Source organism: Ictalurus furcatus, chromosome 3 (genome assembly GCF_023375685.1).
Source record: "Ictalurus furcatus strain D&B chromosome 3, Billie_1.0, whole genome shotgun sequence".
In the NCBI taxonomy this organism is placed as follows: Eukaryota; Metazoa; Chordata; class Actinopteri; order Siluriformes; family Ictaluridae; genus Ictalurus; species Ictalurus furcatus.
The window spans coordinates 23903696-23927540 of NC_071257.1; the positions used below are offsets into that span (position 1 = coordinate 23903696).

Sequence of the window (23845 nt, forward strand, 5' to 3'; positions counted from 1 at the left end):
CTTTTATCCAATAAATAGCCTAGATGTGTGTTTAAATAAATAAATAAATAAATAAATAAATAAATATAAAGTATCAGCAAACAAATGGTAAATATAATTTGTGACATTACATTTAAAGAAATGTAAAATAATAATAACAATAATAATAATAATAATCAATAATAATAATAATAATAATAATAATAATAAATCGTATTCCCCTATACTTTTGAGTCTGTTCGCCTCGCGCTGCCAGGAGGCTGCAGCATTGTCCTTGTTATTCAGCAACTCGCGCCCGAAACCGGAAGCTGTGGAGAGAGAGAGAGAGAGAGAGAGAGAGATGTGGGGGACAGGGGAAGAGTGATGTGCGATACTGCTGTAGGGTCTCACTGATCTGCTCACTGTAGTCCAACTCCGACTCCAAGGACACTCGCGTTAAGCAGCACGCACGCGCGAGTTTGTGAATGTGACTGTACACTAACTCATGCTGTGTGTTCCGGTGAACACTCTGAAAGGTGTATTCGGTTTCAGCCTCGTAAACCGAGCTCCTTTTCATTTCTTCTTCACTGTTTGGAGCTTACCTGTTTGGTTGTCTTCGGGTTGATTGGAACAGCAGCGACATGGACATACCGGACACATCGGACACACTGGCGCGGATCGGAACACAACACAGAGGAGCAAGCAGAAGCTCCACAAGCTTTAGGAATAGGAGAAGATGGACTCTTTTCCCTGTCCGAATGAACAGTTTGCTCGCGATCATTATCTTCTGCACGAATGGTGAGCATAAACACACACAAACACACACACACACACGCGCGCGCGCGCTACAAGTAGTTTGAGACTGTCGTGTCAATGGAGTTATGGAGAATGTCACTGGGAATGTCACTCTCACTGGCACACAGTCTGATCAATGATACATATACTACCTGAAACAGTCCAAAGTAACATATGTTCAACCTATACACCTTTTAGGAGTGAAATCATTTCCGGTTACTATTATAACACAAACTAGTGTGTAAAAAGCTCACATTATAAGCAGAAGTGTATGCTTTACACACAATACAAACAAAACTCTCTACTGCATGAATTATTACATCTACATAAAAAATGTTATGTATTTGTATTACTTGAATTAGTTCACGTAATATAAATATATTAAAACATTTTTTGGGGGGGTGGGGTGGGGTGTCAAATAGCATAGAATATAGACAACACAGAAATAACACAAAATGTATGACATGGCACTTTATTTTTGTATGTAAATGTTAAAGCCCCCTTTTTCCATTTAAATAGGAAAATAGTAGTTTTGTATTATTGCCTATTGATAATTGGAGATAAATGAATTGTTGCCATATGGCAACACTATGCAGTAAAGGGCTAAACCCATTTATTCTCCATTATGAAAGAAAATCTGTAAATGGAAAGCATCAGATTTTTCTTCTCCCTGATTCAACAAGATGCAGTTAAGACCTTACATATGCACATAAGTTAATAATATTCTTAAAGTATTTGTAAAGACAGTGTGACAATTATCCTTATGTCAGGGTAGTTGTATTATAACACTGATTAGTTTTGTTGGGGGAGGGGGTATAATATAACAATTACAACTGGAGCAAAATCTATATCATATTTATAATCTGATCTTAATGGCTATACATTCCTTTAAAATGAGATCACCAGTGCGAGAATCCTACACAATTACAAGATGCCACATTTTTGTGTGTAACCTTTTGTCTAGTTATGAATGTATCAGTACGTGTATTACATTAGTTGAGTGGATGTCTGTTCACATGTTTGACCGCCGTGTACATTTGTCTGGGTTTCATAGAAGAAGAAAAAAACTTGCATACTAGAAAATGAATGAGTGCAACAGTACATGTTTAATTTTAAAGTCAAGCAGGATTTATCCAAAACAAAACCCACATTTCCGACAGATATTTCTGAATATTTGGAGCAGATATGTGCATGAGAGAAATTTCCCAAATTCAAACAGGACAATATTAAGCATGCTTACAGCAAATATGACTATTCAAGCTTTTAGGGTGAAGAAGAAGACGAAAATAATACTTTTCTGTTTTTAACTTGATAGTGTATTATGAGACAACCATAATAGCAGTTGGCCTCTATTTTGGGTACAGATGAATAAAAAAGTGAAGAAACTCTCAGGCCCTTCATTCAAATCAATGAAATAAAACAGAAAAAAACTGAAGGAGTTGTTTATTTGGCTACATGATAATAAAGATATAGTTAAGCATAGTTGTAGAAGGTTTTTCTTTTCACTGATGATTGATTATTACATGGGTTTAATCGAAACCTCAATGACAAAAAAACAGACAAACAAGTAGACCTATAAATAATGTGTACATACCTATAAATAGCTTGAATCTAATGATTTTAATTAAAAATGTGTGTGTTACGAGTGGAAATCTCAGGGAAAAAAACTGTATAAAATGCCAATAAATAGCCAAAATATTATTATGCACATTTAGGCCTAAATAATGTGCCTGCTATCTAAATAGTAAAAAAGTAAAATGTTGTAAAATGTTTGAGAATATCAGCTATGATAATGTATGGTACAGTTGGGCTTCAGTTTTGTTGTGCAATGTATAAACAATGGAGTGTAACCAAACAGTGTACAACAACAACAAGTAATTAAAGGTACACTTAAAGATCCCACCTCAGTAACAATGCGCAGTATGTTTTTTTCCCTTTGGACTGTAAGATAAGACTTTTCTGCTTATCGCCAGGATATTCCATCATTTCATCATGTCATGACACACAACCTCCATCTGGCCCATGTCAGAGTACAACACTTGATTTTGAGTGTCATTGGACAACCATATTAGGTGTTTAAAGATCAGGGCTGGAGATCTGCCCTGCCTTGCCTAGTTGACATGCTTATATGAGTTCCACTCATGTGTTAGTGCCACGTTGATGAGGTGTTCTGGTGCCATTGAAACCTATTCCAAACAAAAGCCTATGATCTGGGCTCTGTCACTGAGCTGGAGCCGTCGGCACTGTGTGTAGCCCAGGGCACGATCAGTACATCCTCCTATCTTTCATACCTTTCACTCAAATTCCAGTCCGCTGATTATGAGTAATACGGGCAAGAAGTCATATGAGGATAGTTTGTCTAAATATTTTGTTTACAATATAAATGACAGATAAAGAATTTTCAGCTATGTAGTGAATTACAGTCAGCATACAGCGTTTGGTTACAGCATACAGTAAAAATCATGTTGAATGGCATCCTTTTATTTAAAGATTTTTAATGTGGAATAGATTCATTCTGATCAATGAGGGATATCATTACATTTTCTCCAGCATTTAAAACCTGTGCAAGCAGCATAATATGCAAGTTTCCTGATGGTACGATTTCATATTATATCATTTATATCAAGTTATGTTATATCACTGGACTTTTTAAAGAAAATGCATTAGACATATTAACTTATTAGCAGTGAGTATGCTCTTTGCGCTGCCTTGGAATTGTTTTGTCTTTTTTTCTTTCTCTATGGATCAAACTTTTGGTCTGATACATCTGTTGCCCCCTTTCCCTTATTTATTTATTTATTTATTTATTTATTTTTAAATCTGATGGTTCCCTCTGATGGTTTTATGTTTGAAATGCAATAAAAAAAAATTGTATCACAAAAAAAAGTTACATTATATCTAGTGTGGGCAATGGCACAAAATATCCTTTCATAAAAAAAGAGATTTTACCCAAAACACAATATGTAACCTAGCATTTAGGTTTGCTGAGCTTTATGATTTAAGCTTGAAGACACTAGAAAAACAAGATTTAAAAAGCCCACAAATTCGATAAGTTCAGTTATTTTTTTTATTTAGTTTTTACAAAAAGAAAACAACCAAAAAATCTCAGATGTGTAGCAATTTTTTAATGTGTCAATTGTTATTTAAAAAAAAAAAAAAAAGCCTATATGGCTTTTAGCAGAGGGGATTATTAAAACTAATGCTTATGTGTGTGTACAGTATGTGGGAATGCTTTTATATGTTGGTGAGGACCAAGATATTATAATAATATTAATAATAATAATAATAATACTTGAGAGGTTTTTCCTTTTACACAAAATTGCAGCTTTATAAAATGTATTTATTTTTTAAACAGAGAGCCAACCGGTTTCCTTTTAGCTAAGATTAGGGTTATACAGTATTGTGCAAAAGTCTTAGGCACATTCAAAGAAATAGTAGAAAGCACAGATGCCTTGAAAAAAATCCACTGTTAAAAGCAGTAAACAGTAATAAACTAAACAAATCTCCAAAGACTCCATTATCATTTTTATCTGAAAAATTGGGTATTATGTGTATATGTTGCTTTTTCTTTTACTGCCATACAAACATTTTCATGTAATGTTGAATTTTTTAATTGAAAAAGTCATATTTGGAATCTAAAAAAAAATTTATTGACTCAATAATACATAAGTCAAAAAATAAACATTTAAGACAAAATTTGTATTTTAAAAAAAATTAGTGTACCTAAGACTTTTGCACAGTACTGTATATGTAGCTGCATTCATAATTATGTCAATAGAAGGGCCTCACAAGGAAAATAAAACAGTGTGTGTACGTATGTGTGTGCACGTTAAGGGTGATTATACATCTAAATCGGAAATAAGCTTGTTACTCTAATACCTGAACTTTGTCTTGCTATAAACAGGACATTGTGTGTGGATTAATTTAGAACATTTCAAGACATTTTTGTTTACTTAGATTAACAGCAGCATTTGTGTATTTGGATTTTAGTAGAACCATTTGTTTGAATTGTGAAACTTAAACTGTGCATTTGCCAGGGCAGTCAGTAATTTTAATTATCTGTGTTATTGAGATTGAGGCTGTAAAATGAAACAGTGGACCTATGTTTTTCATTAGTGCTAACTTAACAGAACTCATGTATAGTAAACAGAGGCAGTCTAAGGAAAGAACAGTTCAGATCTCAGGACCTCTACAAATCAAGTATTTACTCAGTGGGTGATTATAAACCACATCTGTTCAGCTGCATGTCCCTCTCTTTAGTTCTGAGCCTTTGTTGTCATCTTCTTTCCATATGTGGTCAAGAAAAAGTGTTTCATGTATGGCCTTCTTAGAAAGATTGTGTGTGTGTGTGTGTGTGTGTGTGTGTGTGTGTGTATGTGTGTGTATGTGTGTTTGTGTGTGTGTGTGTGTGTGTGTGTGTGTGTGCATGGGGTGGAAATGTTTTATATTTTGGTAGGGACCAAGTATGTGCATGCATGTGTGTATTACTGTATGTGTAAGTTTTCATTTCAGACTTTCAAAAAGTGAAAAGTCAATTGAGTTCACATCTGATCCATTCGCACCTTATCTATCCTGCGCTGCCTCCCTCCTCTCTGCACACTCCACTTTGATCTCTCTGGGAAGCAGAGAAATTGAGAAAGAAAGAGAGAGAGATGGGGAGAGAAACCCATTTCCCACAGCTGACTTTAATCAAAACCAATGTTTATGATGGCTGGATTTTTTCCACTTGAGCAGTTCCTCTGGCACGATTAAAGGAGTTATACGACAATCCAGAACATTAAGAACAGGTTGTGCATTTTAAAGAAATCAGCAAGTTTAAAGGTTAAGAAGTGAGGGGGAAACGGAAGGTAAGACAACACAGTGTAACCTTTTAGGTGGGTTTAGTAGGGCTTTCTACAGTCTTCCCACACAGACTTGCTTCACTCATCTCTGGACCACCCCGTCTCTGCTTACTACATGACCGTAATTCACCTTTCCATATGGACAAAGTCAGCTTGTGATGTTGCAGTGAGACTAAACATACAACCTTGGGAGTCAGAGCCCTTGTGCCTCTCTCCAGTGCTGCTGAAAAATCCCAGAAGTGTTGTCAATCATGCAGTAACGTAGAGATTGCAGGGATTAGCATGTGTTTGACAGGTATAAATTGGATTAGGACACAGCGTGTTTGTGACTTGACTGGAATCCTACCCACAGGGCACTGAGTGAGGAGCAGAGGAGTGTAAACTGTCTGAGAATGAAAGAATGCATTTGTTTTTCATTTTAAGATTAGCAACATTGGGTGCATTAATTATAACCTGTACTAAAGTGGATGCTCTAGTGGTTGTAGACTCTCACTTTAGTCATGATGATATATTGCACATGTGTTGTGGCCTAAGAAAGCCCTTCATGTGGTGAAATTGTGATCTTTTCTACTACATTTGCATTTACATTTACGGAATTTGGCAGATGCCCTTATCCAGAACGACTTACAGAAATGCTTTGAAGTCTCTATCAATAAATACATCCTGATACTGGTTCACTGGGTCTTGGAATAAGAATACCATCAACTCTGTTGGGGATGTAATATAGTAAGAAAAGCACACAGACACACACTTTTCCCCAACTATATATAGTTCTGAAAACGACAGGTTTTCCTGAACTGAAATATGTTTGTCTTTTGCATATACCTTGACTACAAGTGACATTATGGCATTTGAAAGCCCGGTTAACCCCTAAAAGTGAAACGGGAGAAATTTCCATTGGACTATGGTGCAGAATTGAATTGAATAGGCTTATGTCTGTTTCACTACGAAACGTAGCAATCCAACAACTTTATCAAAGCCTGACATTCATTGTATGATGAAATCACGCACAGATAGTAAGGTTTTCTAAACATTTAGGCATACGGAGTGTTTTTACCATTTGCAGAAAGACAAGGCAAGATTAAACACTAAAATTAAACATGCCCATACGTTTGAAATATGTTTTCATTTGTGATCATATTATTCCTGTTTTGGAATCCTTACATTGGGTTCCCGTCAGGTTTCGAGTAGATTTTAACATCCTTATGCTTTCTTATGTTTTTTGTCTGGCCTATATGTGGTGCTCTGGAACATCACGAATTGTTAGGAGGTGACACATAACTTGGCCTGCTTTAATAGACCACAGGCCTAATTTTAATGCCACCAGTTTATTACAGCTTGAAACCACTGTCGTAGTCACTATTTACTCACGACTAATCCAGAAGAATAAATGCAGCCACATTATAATCTTTGTGGATGATACTGCAGTCATGAGTCTGATCACAAAAGCCATTTGTGCAGCTTCAAATGCACAGCTGTTTTGACAAGAAGGTCATGGTAGATATGATGACATGCACATGGAGACACTGTTTCATTTTATCATCTCATAACTACTGAATGTGTGAGACTTTTTGTGGATCCGGTCCAGGATTTTGCGATTTTGCGATCACAGAAATGAATGCAAAATGAAGCAGTTTGCAATTTTTCAAAATTACCACAGATTTGGGCCAATACGTGTTATGTGATGTCATCACAACACGCATTCAGCCAAAGCCCTCTTCGATTCATATACATTGAACATAAGTACAGCTAAAAGGTCTCATATACCAACAGACATCACTCCGACAGATCGTGCAAAACAATTTCATGCAATTACCAATTCAAGTCGTTTTCTGCAAAAAAGCACAAAAAAAAGATCAAGAAGAAGAAGAAGTCCAAATGATGTTTTTCCAGTTTTCAACAATTCAGTTTCATGGGATTGGATAATTGCACAGTTACATTTTCGGAAGCTGTTGTGATGGACTTTAACAGGAAACATGGCGAGCACATCACACACAACACTGCCAAACACAGCCAAACTTATTAACAAATTCAAAAAGACTGGAAGTGTTGCGGACCAACCGAGAAATGGACGTCCACGAAGAGCCGCTGACAAGGCACAACCGACGATGTGCTGGCAAACATAGTCCCTTATGTATGGAACCTTTTGGACAGGCTTGTGGAGTAACGGAATACATGTAACGTCGTTATGTAATCAAGATACAAAAAAATAGTAACTGTAATCCGTTACAGTTACATCAAAAAACAGAGTAACCAGATTACAGGTATATTTAGTAAAAAATGGGAATACTATCAGGATAAAAAAAATTTCATTTAAAACCAAAGATATGAATCTTTTGACATAACACAATATAGATAACTGCTTCATTATAGTTCTGGTTCTCTCTTGCCAGTCGTGGCTCACGTCAGCATCCTCCTGGTGCATGCGCAAATACATTTTGCACAAAGTTAATCTGGTAGAAATGAACACAAATAGTTTTTTGAAATGGTTTTGTTAGGGTGACCATACGTCATCTTTTTCCCGGACACATCCTTTCTCTTGGCCCTTAAAAAAGCATCCAGCCGGGATTTCTAAATTTGAGAAAATGTCCTGAATTCGGCTTTAGTTTCATTATGATGTGCTTATGGTCTAATACTGTAACATGTGTGCGCATATTTGCATTGCTTTAACCGCTCTTTGTAATTCCCGCCGCTGCCCTGTGTGTGCGGAGTTTGCATGTTCTTCCCGTGCTGTGGGGGTTCCCTTAGGGTACTCCGGTTTCCTCCCCCAGTCCAAAGACATGCATAGTAGGCTGATTGGCATGTCCAAAGTGTCTGTAGTGTATGATGGATTGGCACTCTGTCCAGGGTGTACCCCGCCTTGTGCCCCATGCCTTCTGGGATAGACTCCATGTTCCCTGTGACCCTGAAGGATAAGCGGTATAGAAAATGGATGGATGTTATCACTTCATATTACACGGCCATTCAAATGTGTAAATGATGGCAGAAGGGAATAAAATTTTAATTTATTCCGTGGACATTCAAAAGAATGTAGGAATTTATATAGATTTATGTGATGCTAATAGTTCTAATACTGTGTCTTTTTCAGTGTATTAAAATTTGCATTCATAGTAACACTGTTTTGAATTCTATTAAGACACGAAGAAAAAAAAAGTGTCCTCTTTTTGGAAAACCAGAATGTGGTCACCCTAACGTTTGTGATGTAATGTTACCCGCATTAGGGACAGTGATCTTTTATTTATTTTATTAAAACAAATCCAAACCTTGAACATATTTTAAGCTACAAAATAAGTTCTAAATAACAGTATTTTAGATCATATTGCTTTTCTCTTGACTTTATTTACATATGTGACCTTGAAGTAATCCAAAAGTAATCAGATTGCATTACTTTCATATTGTGATACTTGGATTACATTACTGATTACATGTTTATGAAGTAATTTGTAACTGTAACGGAATACATTTACTATCCCAGTAACCATCCCAACCCTGCTTTTGGCACACCCTGTGCAATCAGGGACACATGCAATTTCAACTGTGTGTTTGTTAGAATAGAATAACCTAAAAAAAAAAAAAAACACTTCCAAAAAACCATATAGCAACAATGCAGTAAGCCCTTGGAAGCTGATAAAAAATATTAGAGAGAGTAGTTACTAAAGTGTTGCTTTTTCTCTGTGCGATGTATAGAAGGTAAGTGGAGTAGAAGCTTCACCCTTAGGGGTGTTTAGGTGAATACTGACTCACTGTTGGACTCGCAATGTGACACCACTTGCCATCATCCAGCTCATTCAGCTAACAACAGTGCTCTGTTTCCCCTCATAAAATGCAGTGAAAGCTGCATAGCCCACGGTTGTGGTGTATAAATGAAGTCTTAAATACTTATTTTTACATTTTTTCTCATGTTGAACTTGCCAATTCTCAACCCCTATACACAATAATCTTAGTGTTGTAAAACAATTAGCAAAGCTATTAGCAGTTAGGTGGAAGCATCACTACATGTACAACATCTTGTAAATGGTTAACCTGTTTTATTGTCAGTGTAGCAAAATAACACTGATAAATAACTCAGTTTCTCTTTAAATCGATCAGGATATGTTTTTACTGTTTGTTCAAGCACAAATGACTCCAAGTTGCTAGCTGCAAGCAAGTCAGCTCTCTCCGGCACTGGGGGGGAAAAAAAGAAAATAAAAGAAAAACACGACTAGTAATGAGTATTTTCTGGACTTTTTTCTGGATGAATGAGTGTCTTTAATTGTCTTTAATTGTACATAGTACTGCTGCTGAATTAATCCTATTTTATTCATGATGGTGTCTTCAGTTAATAAAACATAATTGACCACTATGTTGGTGAGCTTAGCTAAATTTCATTAATTTGCTAAAGTATCCAACAGGTTTTTAATGTTCTGGTGTATTAAATGACATCCTTCCCAAACATACATTTAGACCATGTGACCAGAAACAGCACAAAGACAATTTTCTGGTTTCTGTTTCTCAAACATGGCAAGAGTACAGATAAAAGCAGGTTTTTAAAATTTCAGGCAGCTTACTTTCATTATTATTTAAATGAATGCACATAGCTTTAGGTTTGTATGCATGCAGCGTTAAGTTAGTTTTTCCATGTACCTTAGTGCTGCATGTATACTTCTAGTAACCTGTGCTTACATTTCTAGTAGTTTTAGTAGTTTTCCCAGTATTGTCTATACATTCTGGATCCAGACTCTGCATTTACCATGAACCAGCTTTACAATATTAAGCAATCATTTGTTTCAGAATATGTGATTGTTTACTAAGGCAAAATGTTGAGTCACTATCTTATTATTAAGGCTTGCTAAAATTTTGTCTTCCACTGGCAGAAATGGGCTTCCGAAGATTTAATGCTCTACAGACTTATTCATTTGCATATTAATTAGGCCAAATTGTGTAAAACATATTAATTGATTTGCAGTGGCACCTTGAGGTAGAAACGGCTCAAATACTGTAGCATATTCATTAAGGCAAACCTGGACGCTGTTATTTTCTTTCGAAAGTAAAATCCTCCACTGATCCTGTTAATAAACCAGCTTGCATGTTTTTGGATGTTATGGTGTTATTAAATTTGCTTGCTTTTACATCTGCAAACCTTTAGTAAGTTACAACCTGACCTAATGTTTAGATAAGATTTATATTCTTAGAAGAATTCAGGAACTTTTGGGACGTTCACAGATTATCCTCAGATTATTATGCATCAGTGCACTCACAAATCCTCCTCAGTGGCATTTAGGCATATTGTTTAGGTTTCTTAGCTTCATAAAGAGGAAGCTAAGAAACCTGTCCTAGGAGACCTGTCTGATTGGGAAACCCTTTGTTGTAGGGTCCTCCTAGAACAATAGGGACAACTGAAAATTTAAAATTCTACTGGGTGACCCAAAAGCCTCCATACATGCGGTACTGTGTTTGCCAGCATCACATCAGTTGTGCCTTCATCAGTGGATGTTCGTGGACATCCATTTCTCGGATGATCCGTAACATTTCCAGACTTTTTGAATTGGTTAATAGTGTCGTGTGTGATGTGTTCGCCATGTTTCGTGTTAAAGTCCATCGCAACCTTGCGTCAGCTTCCCGATCCAGAAATGAAAATGATTTCAATACGTTCTTCTTTTGTCAAAGGCATTCCTAAAGGCTATCTGAAAAAAAAAAAAAAAAAATCTAATATAAACTAAGTATAAAAAATTTTTAGAAGACATTTTGCAAAAAAATTTCCCCTATGTATGGAGACTTTTGGGACACCTCTAGATTGAACCCTATTACCTTTTTTTTCATTTTTTTTTTTGATAGTGTAGCCACAGCTTTCCTGCTCATTTCCTAGAGAGCCTCTCTGTTGTTGGCAATATTCATATGAAACCTAGTTTCCATTAATTTTACCTTTTACCAAGTTTCCATTAATGCTTCATAAATAATAATCTCCCTCTTTTGCAAAACCTTATTAGGGATTATCATCACTATTCTGCAGAGGGACAGCAAGCAGAAGCTGACAGTATACAGGGGTGGGGACCTCTATACTGATTTCCTCTCAGGGAAAACATGGTCTACTTCATACTAGACAACAATAAGAAACTTTTCAAATAAAAAACGCACAGATGAAAAGAAATTGGCATCTAAAGGAATGTTTCTGTTCTTTTATTATTGCTACTTGGAAGTGGATTTGAGATTTACTGATTAGATGTGGTTTGAGGTTCCTTCCCTTACTGGCTACTCTAAAACAACTGTGTGTGTGAGTGTATGTGTATATGTGTGTGTATGTGTGTGTATGAGTTTGAGTGAGTGTGTGTGTGAGTGTGAGTGTGTGTGAAGCTGAGATCGCACCACTGATGCAGATCAAAGTGTTGCTCTTGTCTTTGACCGGCTGCCTGAGCCCACAGGAGTGCTTTAGGTCATATTTGTCAATATTGGCCAGGAACAATTTCTCTCTCACGGTCTCATGTATGCACACACACACACAAAAACACGCACACATGCACACACATACACACATACACATGGCCAGAGCTGAAAGAGGAAGCAGGCAGTATGCTATGTGCTGCCAGTGATGTTCTCCTGACTGCTCTGATCTCAGCTTGCCTTCCATAAGCACTTCCTCCTCGTCTCTGTACACCCTAAACCTCACTCTCTCTTTCTCCTACAACTATTGCTGGGTTCATACTAGCAAAGAAAAAAAAGCAACAGCCATCTATTCACTTTCTATTTCTTTATCTAATTTTGTGACATTGAGCCATGATTCTGGTGATATTTAAACTAATAAGTTGTCAGTTTTAGTTCAGATTAGTTATAATTGGATAAAGTGACAAATCCAAATGGCTGGCTTAAGTAAATTCCTCAGACCAATCATTTAGCATAGATCTCTGTTTTCTCTTCCAGTAACATGGTTGTGCCTGACCACTATACATTGCCTACCAACAGTTTCTACCGGTGTTTAGCTCCCATTCAACAGTGTTTTGGTTCAAAGGCTTAGAACAAAGTGATATACACTATTAGTTTGTTTACACCTGACCATCTTACCCATATGTCTTTTTTGAACGTCCCATTCCAGATTTAATTCCCCTTTTGTTGTTTAATAATAACCTCCATACTTCTGGGAAGGTTGTCCACTAGATTTTGGAGAGTGGCTTTGGGGATTTGTGCTCATTCAACCACAAGAGCATTAGTGAGGTCAGGCACTGATGTCGGGCAAGGAGGCTTGGGGTGCAGTCAGGGTTCCAGTTAATCCCAAAGGTGTTCATTGGGGTTGAGGTCAGGGCTCTGTGCAGGACACCTGAATTCTTCAACACCAACCTTGGCAACCCATGTCTAAATAGAGCTTGCTTTGTGCACAGGGGCATTGTAATGTTGGAACATCATGTTGGAACATGTTTGGGCCCATTAGCTCTAGTAAGGCAGACATTACTGAACTCTTTATGCACTGTTGCACTGTTTCTGTGAATGGACAGACCTTTGATTGACACAGGAAGTTCAATGTCTCTGAATAACATGGTTATGTCCCTGAAAATGTGACTGATTATGTGAAGACCATATCTGTACAATCTGTTAATGGTGACAAAGTTAAGTACCCTACAGCTGAGGTTACACTGAATGTCAACAAACAAATGTATTTGATGTGTGTTGGGGTAGTTGACCGACTTCCTGCTGACATGGTTCTTGGATAGGATGTACCAGTGTTGAATGACTTGTTAACACTGTGTGTTAAACCCACAAAGACACCCAAGCTCAAGCCAAGACTGGTTTGCAGCCTCTGACAGACTTGGACAATAGTCTGATCCAGAGCTGTAACAAATTTAGAAGAACATGGCAGCAACACCGAATGGCAAAGTATTTGGGGACACTGACACCCAAAGTATCAACAGATGGTCTGGAGGGCAGAGATTGGAAGATCTCAGCCAATATTAAAGCCGTTGTTTGCCAAAGTAGGGAAAATCAAATTACAAACTTTTGGGGCTGAAACATATGTTTTGCAGAATGGTATTTTGTATGTGATATCTGATGGTGTTACACATCTTGTCATCCCTAAATGTTCCCTAAAAGGTCTCTTGTGTTAAACCTTGCACACACTATACCATCGTCAGGACATCTTGCACATCAGAAAACATACCAAAGACTCAGTTCCCATTCTTCTGGCCTTCCATGTATACTGACGTACTCACACACTGTTCCACATGCTCTGTTTGTCAGAAAACCAGTGCTGTTCGCAGGTCTGCCAGAGTGCCTCTGTATCCATTTCCGGTGATCTCCACTCCATTCAGAAGAATCGCAATCGACAAAGTGGACATCTTGGTCCTGTGTGAGTATGCTACCTAGTACCTTGAAGCATTCCCCCTAAGATTGATTACAACTGCCAAGGTAATCAGTGCTCTTGTGCAAATGTTTTCCCGAGTCAGTATCCCAGATGAGATCACCATAAACGAAGGGCACAGCTTTACATCAAGGTTAATGAAGCACCTCCACAGACAGCTGGGTATCCAGTCAATCAAGATGAGTCCCTGTTCCCCTACAGACAGACGGACTAGTTTAGAGATTCAACCAAACACTCAAAGCATGCTGAAGAAGTTTGTCAGTGACACAAAAGATTGGGACAAGTGGTTGCCGTTCATGCTGTTTGCATATAGAGAGGTACCCCAAGCGTCAACAGGGTTTTCACCTTTTGAATTGATGTACGGATGGTCTGTCCAGGGTCCACTAGATCTGCTTAGGAAGAGCTGGGAAGCCCCTACAACATCCGCAGTGGATGAGCAAGGCATTCTTCAGTATGTGCTGTAGATGAGAGACCAGCTAGAGAAGTACTGAGAACAAGCCATCTAGAACTTGGAAGCGGCCCAGAAAGCACAGAAAAGATGGTATGACCAGTATGCACGATGCAGAGAATACCAACCGGGGCAGAAAATACTGTTGTTACTGCCATCATCTACGAACAAGCTATTAGCAAAGTGGCAAGGACCCTACAAGATCCAGAGATGAGTGGAACCGATCACTTACGAGGTATTGAGAATGGAAAGTCCAGCCAAGTTTACCACATCAACCTTCAGAAGGAGTGGCGATAGCAGACAGCAGATGAAGAGAAAGTACTGTTTGCCTGCAAATGAACCCCAAAAGGAGATTAGGGTGAGGACGAGATGGAAGACATGGCTTTACAGAGATTTCCGGCAAAGATAACCCTGGAACAACTGGAAGAGGAACAGAGGTAGCAGCCGCTACAGATCGTAGACAAACACCTGAATCTCTTCAGGACAGAGTCAGGAAGAACCAACATGATCGAACACACCATCCAGCTAACTGACTCAACTCCTGTTTGACAGCATCCCTATTGGGTGCCTGAATGACTGATCGAGCTGCTGAGGAGGGAGATTTAGCTGATGAGGAATATGGGGCTGATCAAGCCGTCAAACAGCCCATGGAGCAGACTGGTTGTCCTGGTACCAAAAAAAGGATGAATTCCTGAGGATCTGCCTCGACTTCTGAAGTTCAACGCTGTTCCCAGGTTTGATGCATACCCAATGCCTCGGATTGTTGAGCTGGTGGAACAGATAGGTCAGGCCAAATACATAACCACATTAGACCTTAGCCCAACAATCCAGAGAGTATACCGCCTTCAGAACACCCTTAGGACTGTTCCATTTTGCGACCATGGTGTTCGGGTTACATGGAGCTCCAGCCAGCTTCCAATGGCTGATGGGTCAGGTTCTACGAGGGGAAGAGGACTGCTGTGCTGTATCTCGATGATGTGGTCATCTACAGGGGCAGCTGGGAAGAGCATCTATAGCACCTGAGCAGAGTCTTACAGAAAATCGGTGAGGCAGAGTGGGTGTTTCAACAGCTGAAGGAGAGCTTATGTAACAGTCCCGTGCTTTGAAGTCCTGATTTCTTCCAGAGATTTCTAGTTCAAGGGGATGCTTCTGCCAATGGACTGGGAGCCATAGTGGCACAAGAAGAGAGGGGCCAGGAACACCCAATCTTTTACCTAAGCTGTAAGTTGCTACCCTGAGAGACTCGATACTCCATTGTTGAGAAAGAGGGACTTGCCATCAAGTGGGCAGTGGAAAGTCTCAGATATTACTTGCTGGGAAGAGAGTTCAATCTCGAAACAGACCATTGAGTATTGATCAGGATAAACTCAATGAAGGATCGAAACGCCAGGATAACAAGATGGTACTTGTCACTGCAACCTTACCACTTTAAGATCAGACACCGACCTGGGAAAGAGAACCTGACTGTTGATTACCTATCCAGATTGCCGAATTCGTCAATCTAGGAGAGGAGGGTGGTAATGTGACAGAGGGCTCTGTCATGATTGCAACAGCACTACATTTACACGTACATATGATCCACCCATTGTCCGGGTTTCCCTACCCTTGGGTGCACACTACTGCAGGTTAAAGCTCCACTTGCATATATAATGCACACATATCCACTCAATTACCGCATCCTTCCACACGTATCCCACAATAAACACACGCAGACACCAGATACATTCACCAATAAATGTTTATTGTACTTAGCTGCACATTATGTTTTGTCTTCGGTTGTCTGTTTGTGTTGCGTCTTAGTCCAGGTTACCGGAAGCAAATGGTAAACCCTGGAAGCGATCCAGAAAGCCAGATATCGCTAAATTCCCACCACGCGCCTGCGCGATCACTCTGGTAACTGGACCGTCTTAACTGTTATTTGTTTGGGCAGAGAGTTGAGAATACAAAACCCAAGTTAGAACATGTATGAAAATTAATATTATATATTATGTTATATGATGAATATTGATGATTGCATAGATATGTTATGATACTGAAGATTATTTGTTATTATGTATTTTGTTATTTATGAAAAGTTATTGTTTTAATACTTACCTCTGGAAGAACGTGGAGGAGTCCATGTGGGTGGAGCTTCTGGATTAAAAGCAAGGCCTGTTCATATGTTCAAGGTGGGTTGTAGTTTGGAGTTTGCTTTTGCAGTGTGAGTATTTTGTGTGCGTTTACCTTTCTGTGGAAGGATTTACCAGCCAAGTGCTGTAGTGTATATATTTTTGTATAGTTTTCCCCATCTCCCCTATTTTTTCTTCTTTTTTTTGTCTTCACCTGGATGTACATATTTTTGTGCACTTTTGGTGGATTGTAAATAGACTAAATAGGAACACTGTCAATAAAACACCTTTGCACAACTGTCACAAGCTTCAAAGGGTTTCAATTTGTTATTCTTGTAGCTGCAGTGCAAAATTAAAGATGCAAACTTTAGAAGGAGGAGATTCATTATTTCATTATGCAGTACTGTAACTTTAGGCATGACCAACAACATGCTAGTCAAAGCTTTTACTGTTAATATTCCACTTGTAAAATGAAGTGGAATACATATATGAACTGTGAGAGTGTGTCCAAATTTGGAAGAAGTCTTTGCTTTTGATATTCCTGCAAATTTGCCAAGAATTGTGCAGTCTGGCTCGCTATCTTTGTAATTAAATCTCACCACATTCCTCATCTGACATAGTAGTAGTGTATGAGTGCAGTGGCATGTGTGTCTGTCTGACTTCCTGTTTAATACTCTTACTAATTAACTCCGATACTGCCAGGTCTGAATGAGACCGGGTGCTAGGCAACGGCACGGGGGCAGGGACTCCGCCCCTCTACTCTCTGCCTCTTAGATAAAGGGGCGGGTGGGTGGGGGAGGGTGGGGGTTGCTTCTGAACATGTGGTGATGTACTGATGAATATGGTGACGTATCTCAAATTGGCAAGGAATGTGTGTGTGTGTTTCTGTCTGTGTGTCTGAGTGTGTAGACTTGTTTTCTGGCAGTTGTTGAAAACCATGCTTGGCACATTTTCTCAGGGGTAGTGTGAAGTGGGTTCAAGTTCCGGTTCATGTCTGTGGTGTATGTCTTCTCGTCTCTTGCCTGGTTTGAGCTGCAATCACGAAGTCTGGTTCTGACCAAACTCCACCTTTTGTCTTGTATCCTAGTAGCCACACACTCTTTGCAAATTGACATGACCTGTAACAGGAAGTACTTTCTAGACTTCAGGATATCCACTGTTGTCGTTAATACGGGTCTGTTAAGTCTGTCCTCAGAGTAGAACACTGTTTTTTTTTTCTTTGAAAATCAGTATTAGCATTTTTCAGTGATGTAGTGGAAAGGTTCAAATCTAGTGGAAACGTACATAATGAACAAGATTTCCAACTGATTTGTACAAATAACTCTAAAGCTTTTATTATTATTATTATTGTTATTATTATTATTATTATTATTATTAGTAGTAGTAGTAGTAGTAGTATTAAATATAGAAGTAGAACTAATAATATAGATAATATTCATGTACATATTTGCTAGAATAGAATTCATCCAGTGTCCTGTGTGTATCAAACAAAAATAGCTCCAACTTTTAATATGTGAAATACAATTACTAAAACCAGAATATAAAGCTAACAGTGTGATTCTTTAAAACAGAAGCACATTAAATTAAAACAAACAATACAAAATAAACAATAAAGATACCTGGGATAAAAATGCCTGACAAATTCGGTGTTACTCAAGTGCTAAATTCTACCCTCATATTTTTCATTTCAAGCCATATTTGGATCCATGTTAACATGTATATTTTATGGGTCATGCATCGTTGCACATTATGGTAATAGTTTCGTCATGCTTACTTTAAAAGGCAAAAATTGAGTTCATTTCTATATAGTCCATGCATCTGGTTCATATACCAAGCTAACAGCATGTGAATGTCTGCTGTTTAAAGGTTAAAGTGAATGAGGCAGGGTAAATATTTAGCTGAACAGACTGTTGGAAGCCTGTCGTGTTAACGGTGCTGTGATTTAAAAACAGCACAGTGAAACTCACGAAGGCTTCACAGAGTTGATTTGCACAACGTTTATGAAATGTGGCATTTGGAGCTTTGGAAGTGTCAAAGCCTGTTCAGCTTAAGCAAAGCAACGTTTAAAGTAAATACAAGGTCTGCAACACTTCCAGTCTTTTTGAATTTGTTAATAAGTTTGGGAACAGTGTCGTGTGTGATGTGCTCTCCATGTTTCCTGTTAAAGTCCATCGCAACCTTGCGACAGCTTCCCGATCCAGCCATGAGAAGGATTTCAATACCTTCTTCTTTTGTCAAAGGCATTCTTAAAGGCTATCTGAAAAGAAATCTATAATATGGACTAAGTATGAAAAAATTTGGGAGACATTTTGCTTGAAAGTTTTTATTTCCATTATGTATGGAGACTTTTGGGACACCCTGTAGTCGCACCATTGATTTAGCGTGGTTAAACAGTTCACGTGACTAACGTGAGCATTTACACACTTGGAAGTGTTTTTGCATCTTCATTAAACCTTGGACTGAGTCTGACACACAGCATTGCTTATGTATGAAACGAACAATCAAGAGCAGTAAATACGTAACTTTTTTTTTGCCACCTTTTAGAGGTCTGTTAATGTTCCAGACAGCTCTGATTGCTTTGGGAGTTTGAGACGGTTCCCTGCAGAGGAATAAACAACCGTGAGTCTGGTACAGATTAGAGTGAAACTCTGAAAACACACACAGTCTTCACCAAACTTGTGTGTTTTTTTTTTTGTTTTCTTCTACTCCATCTAAAAAAATAGCCCTTTCTCTTTCTCTTTGCTGAATTAAACTTGTTAGATCCTCCAGTGTATCGTTTCTCTAAGGCCCCCTGTTGTAGTGCTCAATGACCTGCGCGTTCTGTATAATTAACCACACTGATCTCTGGATGGAATTCTTTATAGGAAGCAGAAAGCTCTCAGCTCCCGTGTGTGTGTGTGTGTGTGTGTGTGTGTGTGATTGTGCGTGTGTGGGTCGTGTTAGGTTAGTTTCTTTTGTCTGACGCAGTGTTCAGCATGCAAAGAATGTTCCGTGCCATGTGTCAATGAGGAGCAATTACACTCGCGGGTGAACATGTTATGCAGAGCGAAAGCAAATGAGTCCTGCTGTTTTAATCACTTTAATTAAACACCCCGGCCTTTTCAGATAACATTTTTTCCATGCTTGCCTTTCCTTCCTCCATCTCCTTCCTCCCCTCGTTAATGTCATTTTATGAGCATTTCCCTCGCACGTTTTCTTACTTTGCTTCAGTTCTTTTCACATTTTGCTTTCCACTTTTTGTCCTAGTTTACTGCGTGTTACTGTGACGTATCTCGAAAGAATTAGGTCATTAATGTAACAGACATTTTTAAATGTAGTCTTTTCTGTTCTGAGCTGTCACTGATTCCAGTCAGAGGTCGAAGGTCATTTCCTTTTGCATCACCTTCCTGTTGACACACTGAAGCCCAGCTGTGTGTTCTGACTCGGAGGAATGCTGCTGATGGATCTGTTGTGTGCCTTTTCATCCCTGACACTGTTTGACTCATAGTCCACAGAGTCCACTCACACCCCACCTGGCTCTTTAGGGAACATCCACTCTGCTGTGATGATGATGGACACCTCATCTCCTGTTCCTCACGGCAGTTGTTTGTTATGCGGTGATTTTACACAATGACGGCACTGACGCTTCTGTTTTAAATGCTGCACAGGAATTAGAGTGTACACACAGAAGTAAAACTCAAGGTTATGGGAGTTGGGACTGATGTGTGGGTATGTGTGTGTGGGTGTGAGTGTGTACAGTATGTGCATGATCGAGACAGTAGGTCTTTGTTACTGTTGCGCAAATCTACATAAGCAACATTTGCAGATATAAAGCTTACAGCATTGAAGGTCATGTGATTTATAGTGTAATGGATGTGCAGTCCTTGTAATCAAAACGTAGCTATAGAATTTTGAATGTAAAGTGGTTTTGCCTGACAGCTATGCAGTGCCTAGCAACAGCCACGATTATGTCATTTCTGACTCTCGACCTTGTGCCAGTACAGATCCATTAGATATATAACATGAGGCCATTTCCCACCATATTGACTGAAGTGTATTTCAAGTTGCATTTTACATTCATGTGGGTGACTGAGACTGTGGGGGTCTCTGGGATATTTCTTTCTTAATACTTTAACTTAAAAAGGTGTAATATATAGATATATCTGGGGTGTGGCATCAGTTTTTATTTCCTTTGTGTGTCTGTGTCTGTGTTGTTCACATTTCTAGCTTGATGGAATCCAAATGTCCCCACAAGGATAGGAAAATCTGACAAAATTGTGGCTGCTCCCCACAAGGAAAATTGCTGCTTTTATTTAAAAAATATTTTTGTTTGGTTACTGAGGTTTAGGCATCGCATTAATTAGCTGCATTAATAATTATGTCAGTAGAAGGTCATCACAAGAACAGTAAGATAAATGTGTGTGTGTGTGTATGTGTTTGGACATGGCTAGGACATGCTGGTTTGTTGATAGTGAAACTGTGCAAGTGGTGATTTAGTACATGATCAGTGTGTGAGAGTGTCTGTAGTTGTTTGTATGTGTGTGTGTGATATTAGGGATGAAGGCCTGCAGCTGTGGAACAGTAGGTTTAGTTTCCAGCAAATGAACTTGGTGTGATAGAGCTCGACCAGACTGACCTCCCAGTGACCTGACCACTCTCATACTACTCAAACATTACTAAGGATAAGGTTAAGGCTGGGGAGGGCTATGTTCATATGGAATCGTACAAAATGTAACCACATCATCATCAATCACTCGACTCTATAGAGAGTAGGTTCGGTGATTGTATGTGTGATTAAACCTAGGCGCGCGTGTGTGTGTGTGTGTGTGTGTGCACATTTGTATTCATGAAAGTATGTTTGTTTGTGTATGTGTCCTGAGGTTTTACTGTTTTGACTGGCTTTTACTGCAGACAGACATGGAGACAGTTACTTAGTGTCAGCATTACTCTGTATTTGCATTGGAACTGGGTCAAGATAGAACCTAGAGTACTCTCTCTCTCTCTCTCTCTCACTCTCTCTCTCTCTCTCGCTCTTTTTCTGCATGGTTGGAGATGCCTCTTCATCATCCTCCGCTTTGACATTCTGAGGAATTTCCCTACTAAACTAAAGTGCAACTGAAGCACAAATGCACTTAAAAAATTATATCCTCATGCATTTTACAGACTCTTTGCCTTTGTATCATGCACAGCTTAAGATAAAGTCTTTGCCATTTTTATTGTCCTGTAACATCACCTGTGAGGATTTAACTCTAAAACACTATTTGCTGTGATTAGGGTATACCTTGGGATAGATATTTGCTCGGCTCGCTTTGACCTTCGCTCTGTGATTGTGGCATTTTTGTGGAGTGACTTCATCCTGGTTTCCTGTATCAGAGAGAGTGGGTTTTGGGCACAGTGCATAGAGAACTCTTCCTGCCTACTCTTCTCTCTACACACTAGTGACAAAAGAAAGGAGACTGAACACCCTTACACTCCCTACTCCTCACAAACCGGGTCATGTTCTCTCTCTCTCTCTCTCTCTCTCTCTCTCTCTGTCTCTGTCTCTCTATATCTATCTCTTTTTTGTTGAAAGTAAGTGCATGTACCTGCTAGCAGTTTCTGTTTTCTTCCTTTCTGTGTTCCTTGCATTTTCTTTGAAGAGCACGACAGCGTAGCGTAAAGAATAATTCAGGGACTGAACAGAGTTCCCTCAGTTCACAATCACGCTCGGCTGCTTTGATGTCTCTGTCTGGAGCTGATTGGAAAGTTGTTGCTTTATCACACGTCTGCAGTCTTGACATTTAACTGTGCCGAATAAAATCCCAGAATGCATTAGAATGCATATGATTTGCCTGGATATAATGGACAGTATGTTTTTGGAACATTTGAAGCCCTTTATCTTATTTTATGGCCATGATTAAGAGCTATACAGTAGTTTAGGGATTTTTTTTTTTTTTTTTTACAACATACTAACAAAAAATACTACAACTGACACTGTAGCAAGGAGAAGAAACAGAAACCGAAAAATATGTGATTAAACTGAGAAATTGCTTAGCCAGAGTAATGTAGCTTTTAATAGACAATAGCACATTTGCCTCGCATCTCCAGGGTTGGGGGTTCGATTCCTACCTCTGCCCTGTGGGCATGGAGTTTGCATGTTCTCCCCGGGGGTTTCCTCTGGGTACTCTGGTTTCCTCCCCCAGTCCAAAGGCATATGTAGGCTAATTGCCATTTCCAAATAGCCGTAGTGTGTGAATGTGTGTGTGATTGTGCCCTGCGAGTGATTGGCACCCCGCCCAGGGTGTCCCCCGCCTTGTGCCACGAGTTTCCTGGGATAGGCTCCAGGCTCCCCTGTGACCCTGTGCAGGATAAGCAGTACAGAAAATGGATGAATTGATTGATATGACCTTATGAGATGCTCATATAAAGATTCTGGGATATAATTTTTTTTCATAACTCCCTGTTTAATTTGCAGCCATAGTTAAGGTGTCTTAGTAAACACTTTATAGAGAACACATGTAGTTTAATATGTCAACATCAGCATTACAACTCAAATGTATTGATTGATGAATTATTACTACTGGATATAATAATAATGTTTATACACTAAAACCTAGCATAAATGAGTGTCTTACATTCCCACACTGTTCTACTTTCTAACCCTCTTATCTGCCCTAAGTGTTGCTGGCCTTATTAACATGATAATATCAGTGTTTTGTCATTCAGCACAGTGTTGGTCAAAAACATATGGAAGGAAACCGTGGATGGTATCAGCTGAGCAGTATTTAAAACCAGGGCTGTGTTGCAGAAGTGTTATAACAGGTCCACGCCATTTCCCCAAAGGAGAAGCCTGTCACCATTTTAAGAGCCATTCCAGATCTTCATAGATAAATGGCAGTTAATGAGAGAATGTATCAATATAAAGGAACACATCAAGAGCAGTTGCTGGCCAGAAGGCATTGCTATCTGTTGTTATTTATCTTTGAAATCACTACAAATGGCAGTCAAAGCTGGTCATATGTGCAATCATGAGCAATAAAACACCAAATATTTCAATTATCGTACATTTTATTGGCTATGTTCAAACTGGATTTTGTGTACAGACCAATCTTATCTTCTAGCTACTTACTGAGGAAATATGGTTTGTGAAACAACAAAATTGTTTCAGCTAGAAGCATTATGCCAGGGGCAAGAGCTTTCTTGCTGAAAATATCTGTTAAAAAGTCACTCTTTGGAAACAGCAGCACCTCCCTGAGTGGCCTTTTATATGACAACAATGATATGAGCTTTCAAGTAGTGAGTGGAAGTTGATGGTGAAAACAGTAATGAAATGGGGCCCCAAAAGTGTTGTCACATTCTGAACTTGACAGAAGTGCTTCTTCCGACCTGAGGCTCTGTATCTTAATAGACTTTC

The 23845-nt window shown here is 38.9% G+C and overlaps 1 protein-coding gene across 1 annotated transcript in view; it reads left to right on the top strand.

Annotated features, from left to right (window-relative positions):
- Positions 1-304: 304 nt before the first annotated feature.
- Positions 305-23845, top strand: part of ptk7b (protein tyrosine kinase 7b) — a 125317-nt gene continuing 101776 nt past the window's right edge. The window contains exon 1 of the mRNA XM_053621652.1: positions 305-756. Within this exon, the coding sequence (XP_053477627.1) occupies positions 600-756 (157 nt within the window). The 5' untranslated portion in view covers positions 305-599. The remainder of the gene's footprint in view (positions 757-23845) is intronic.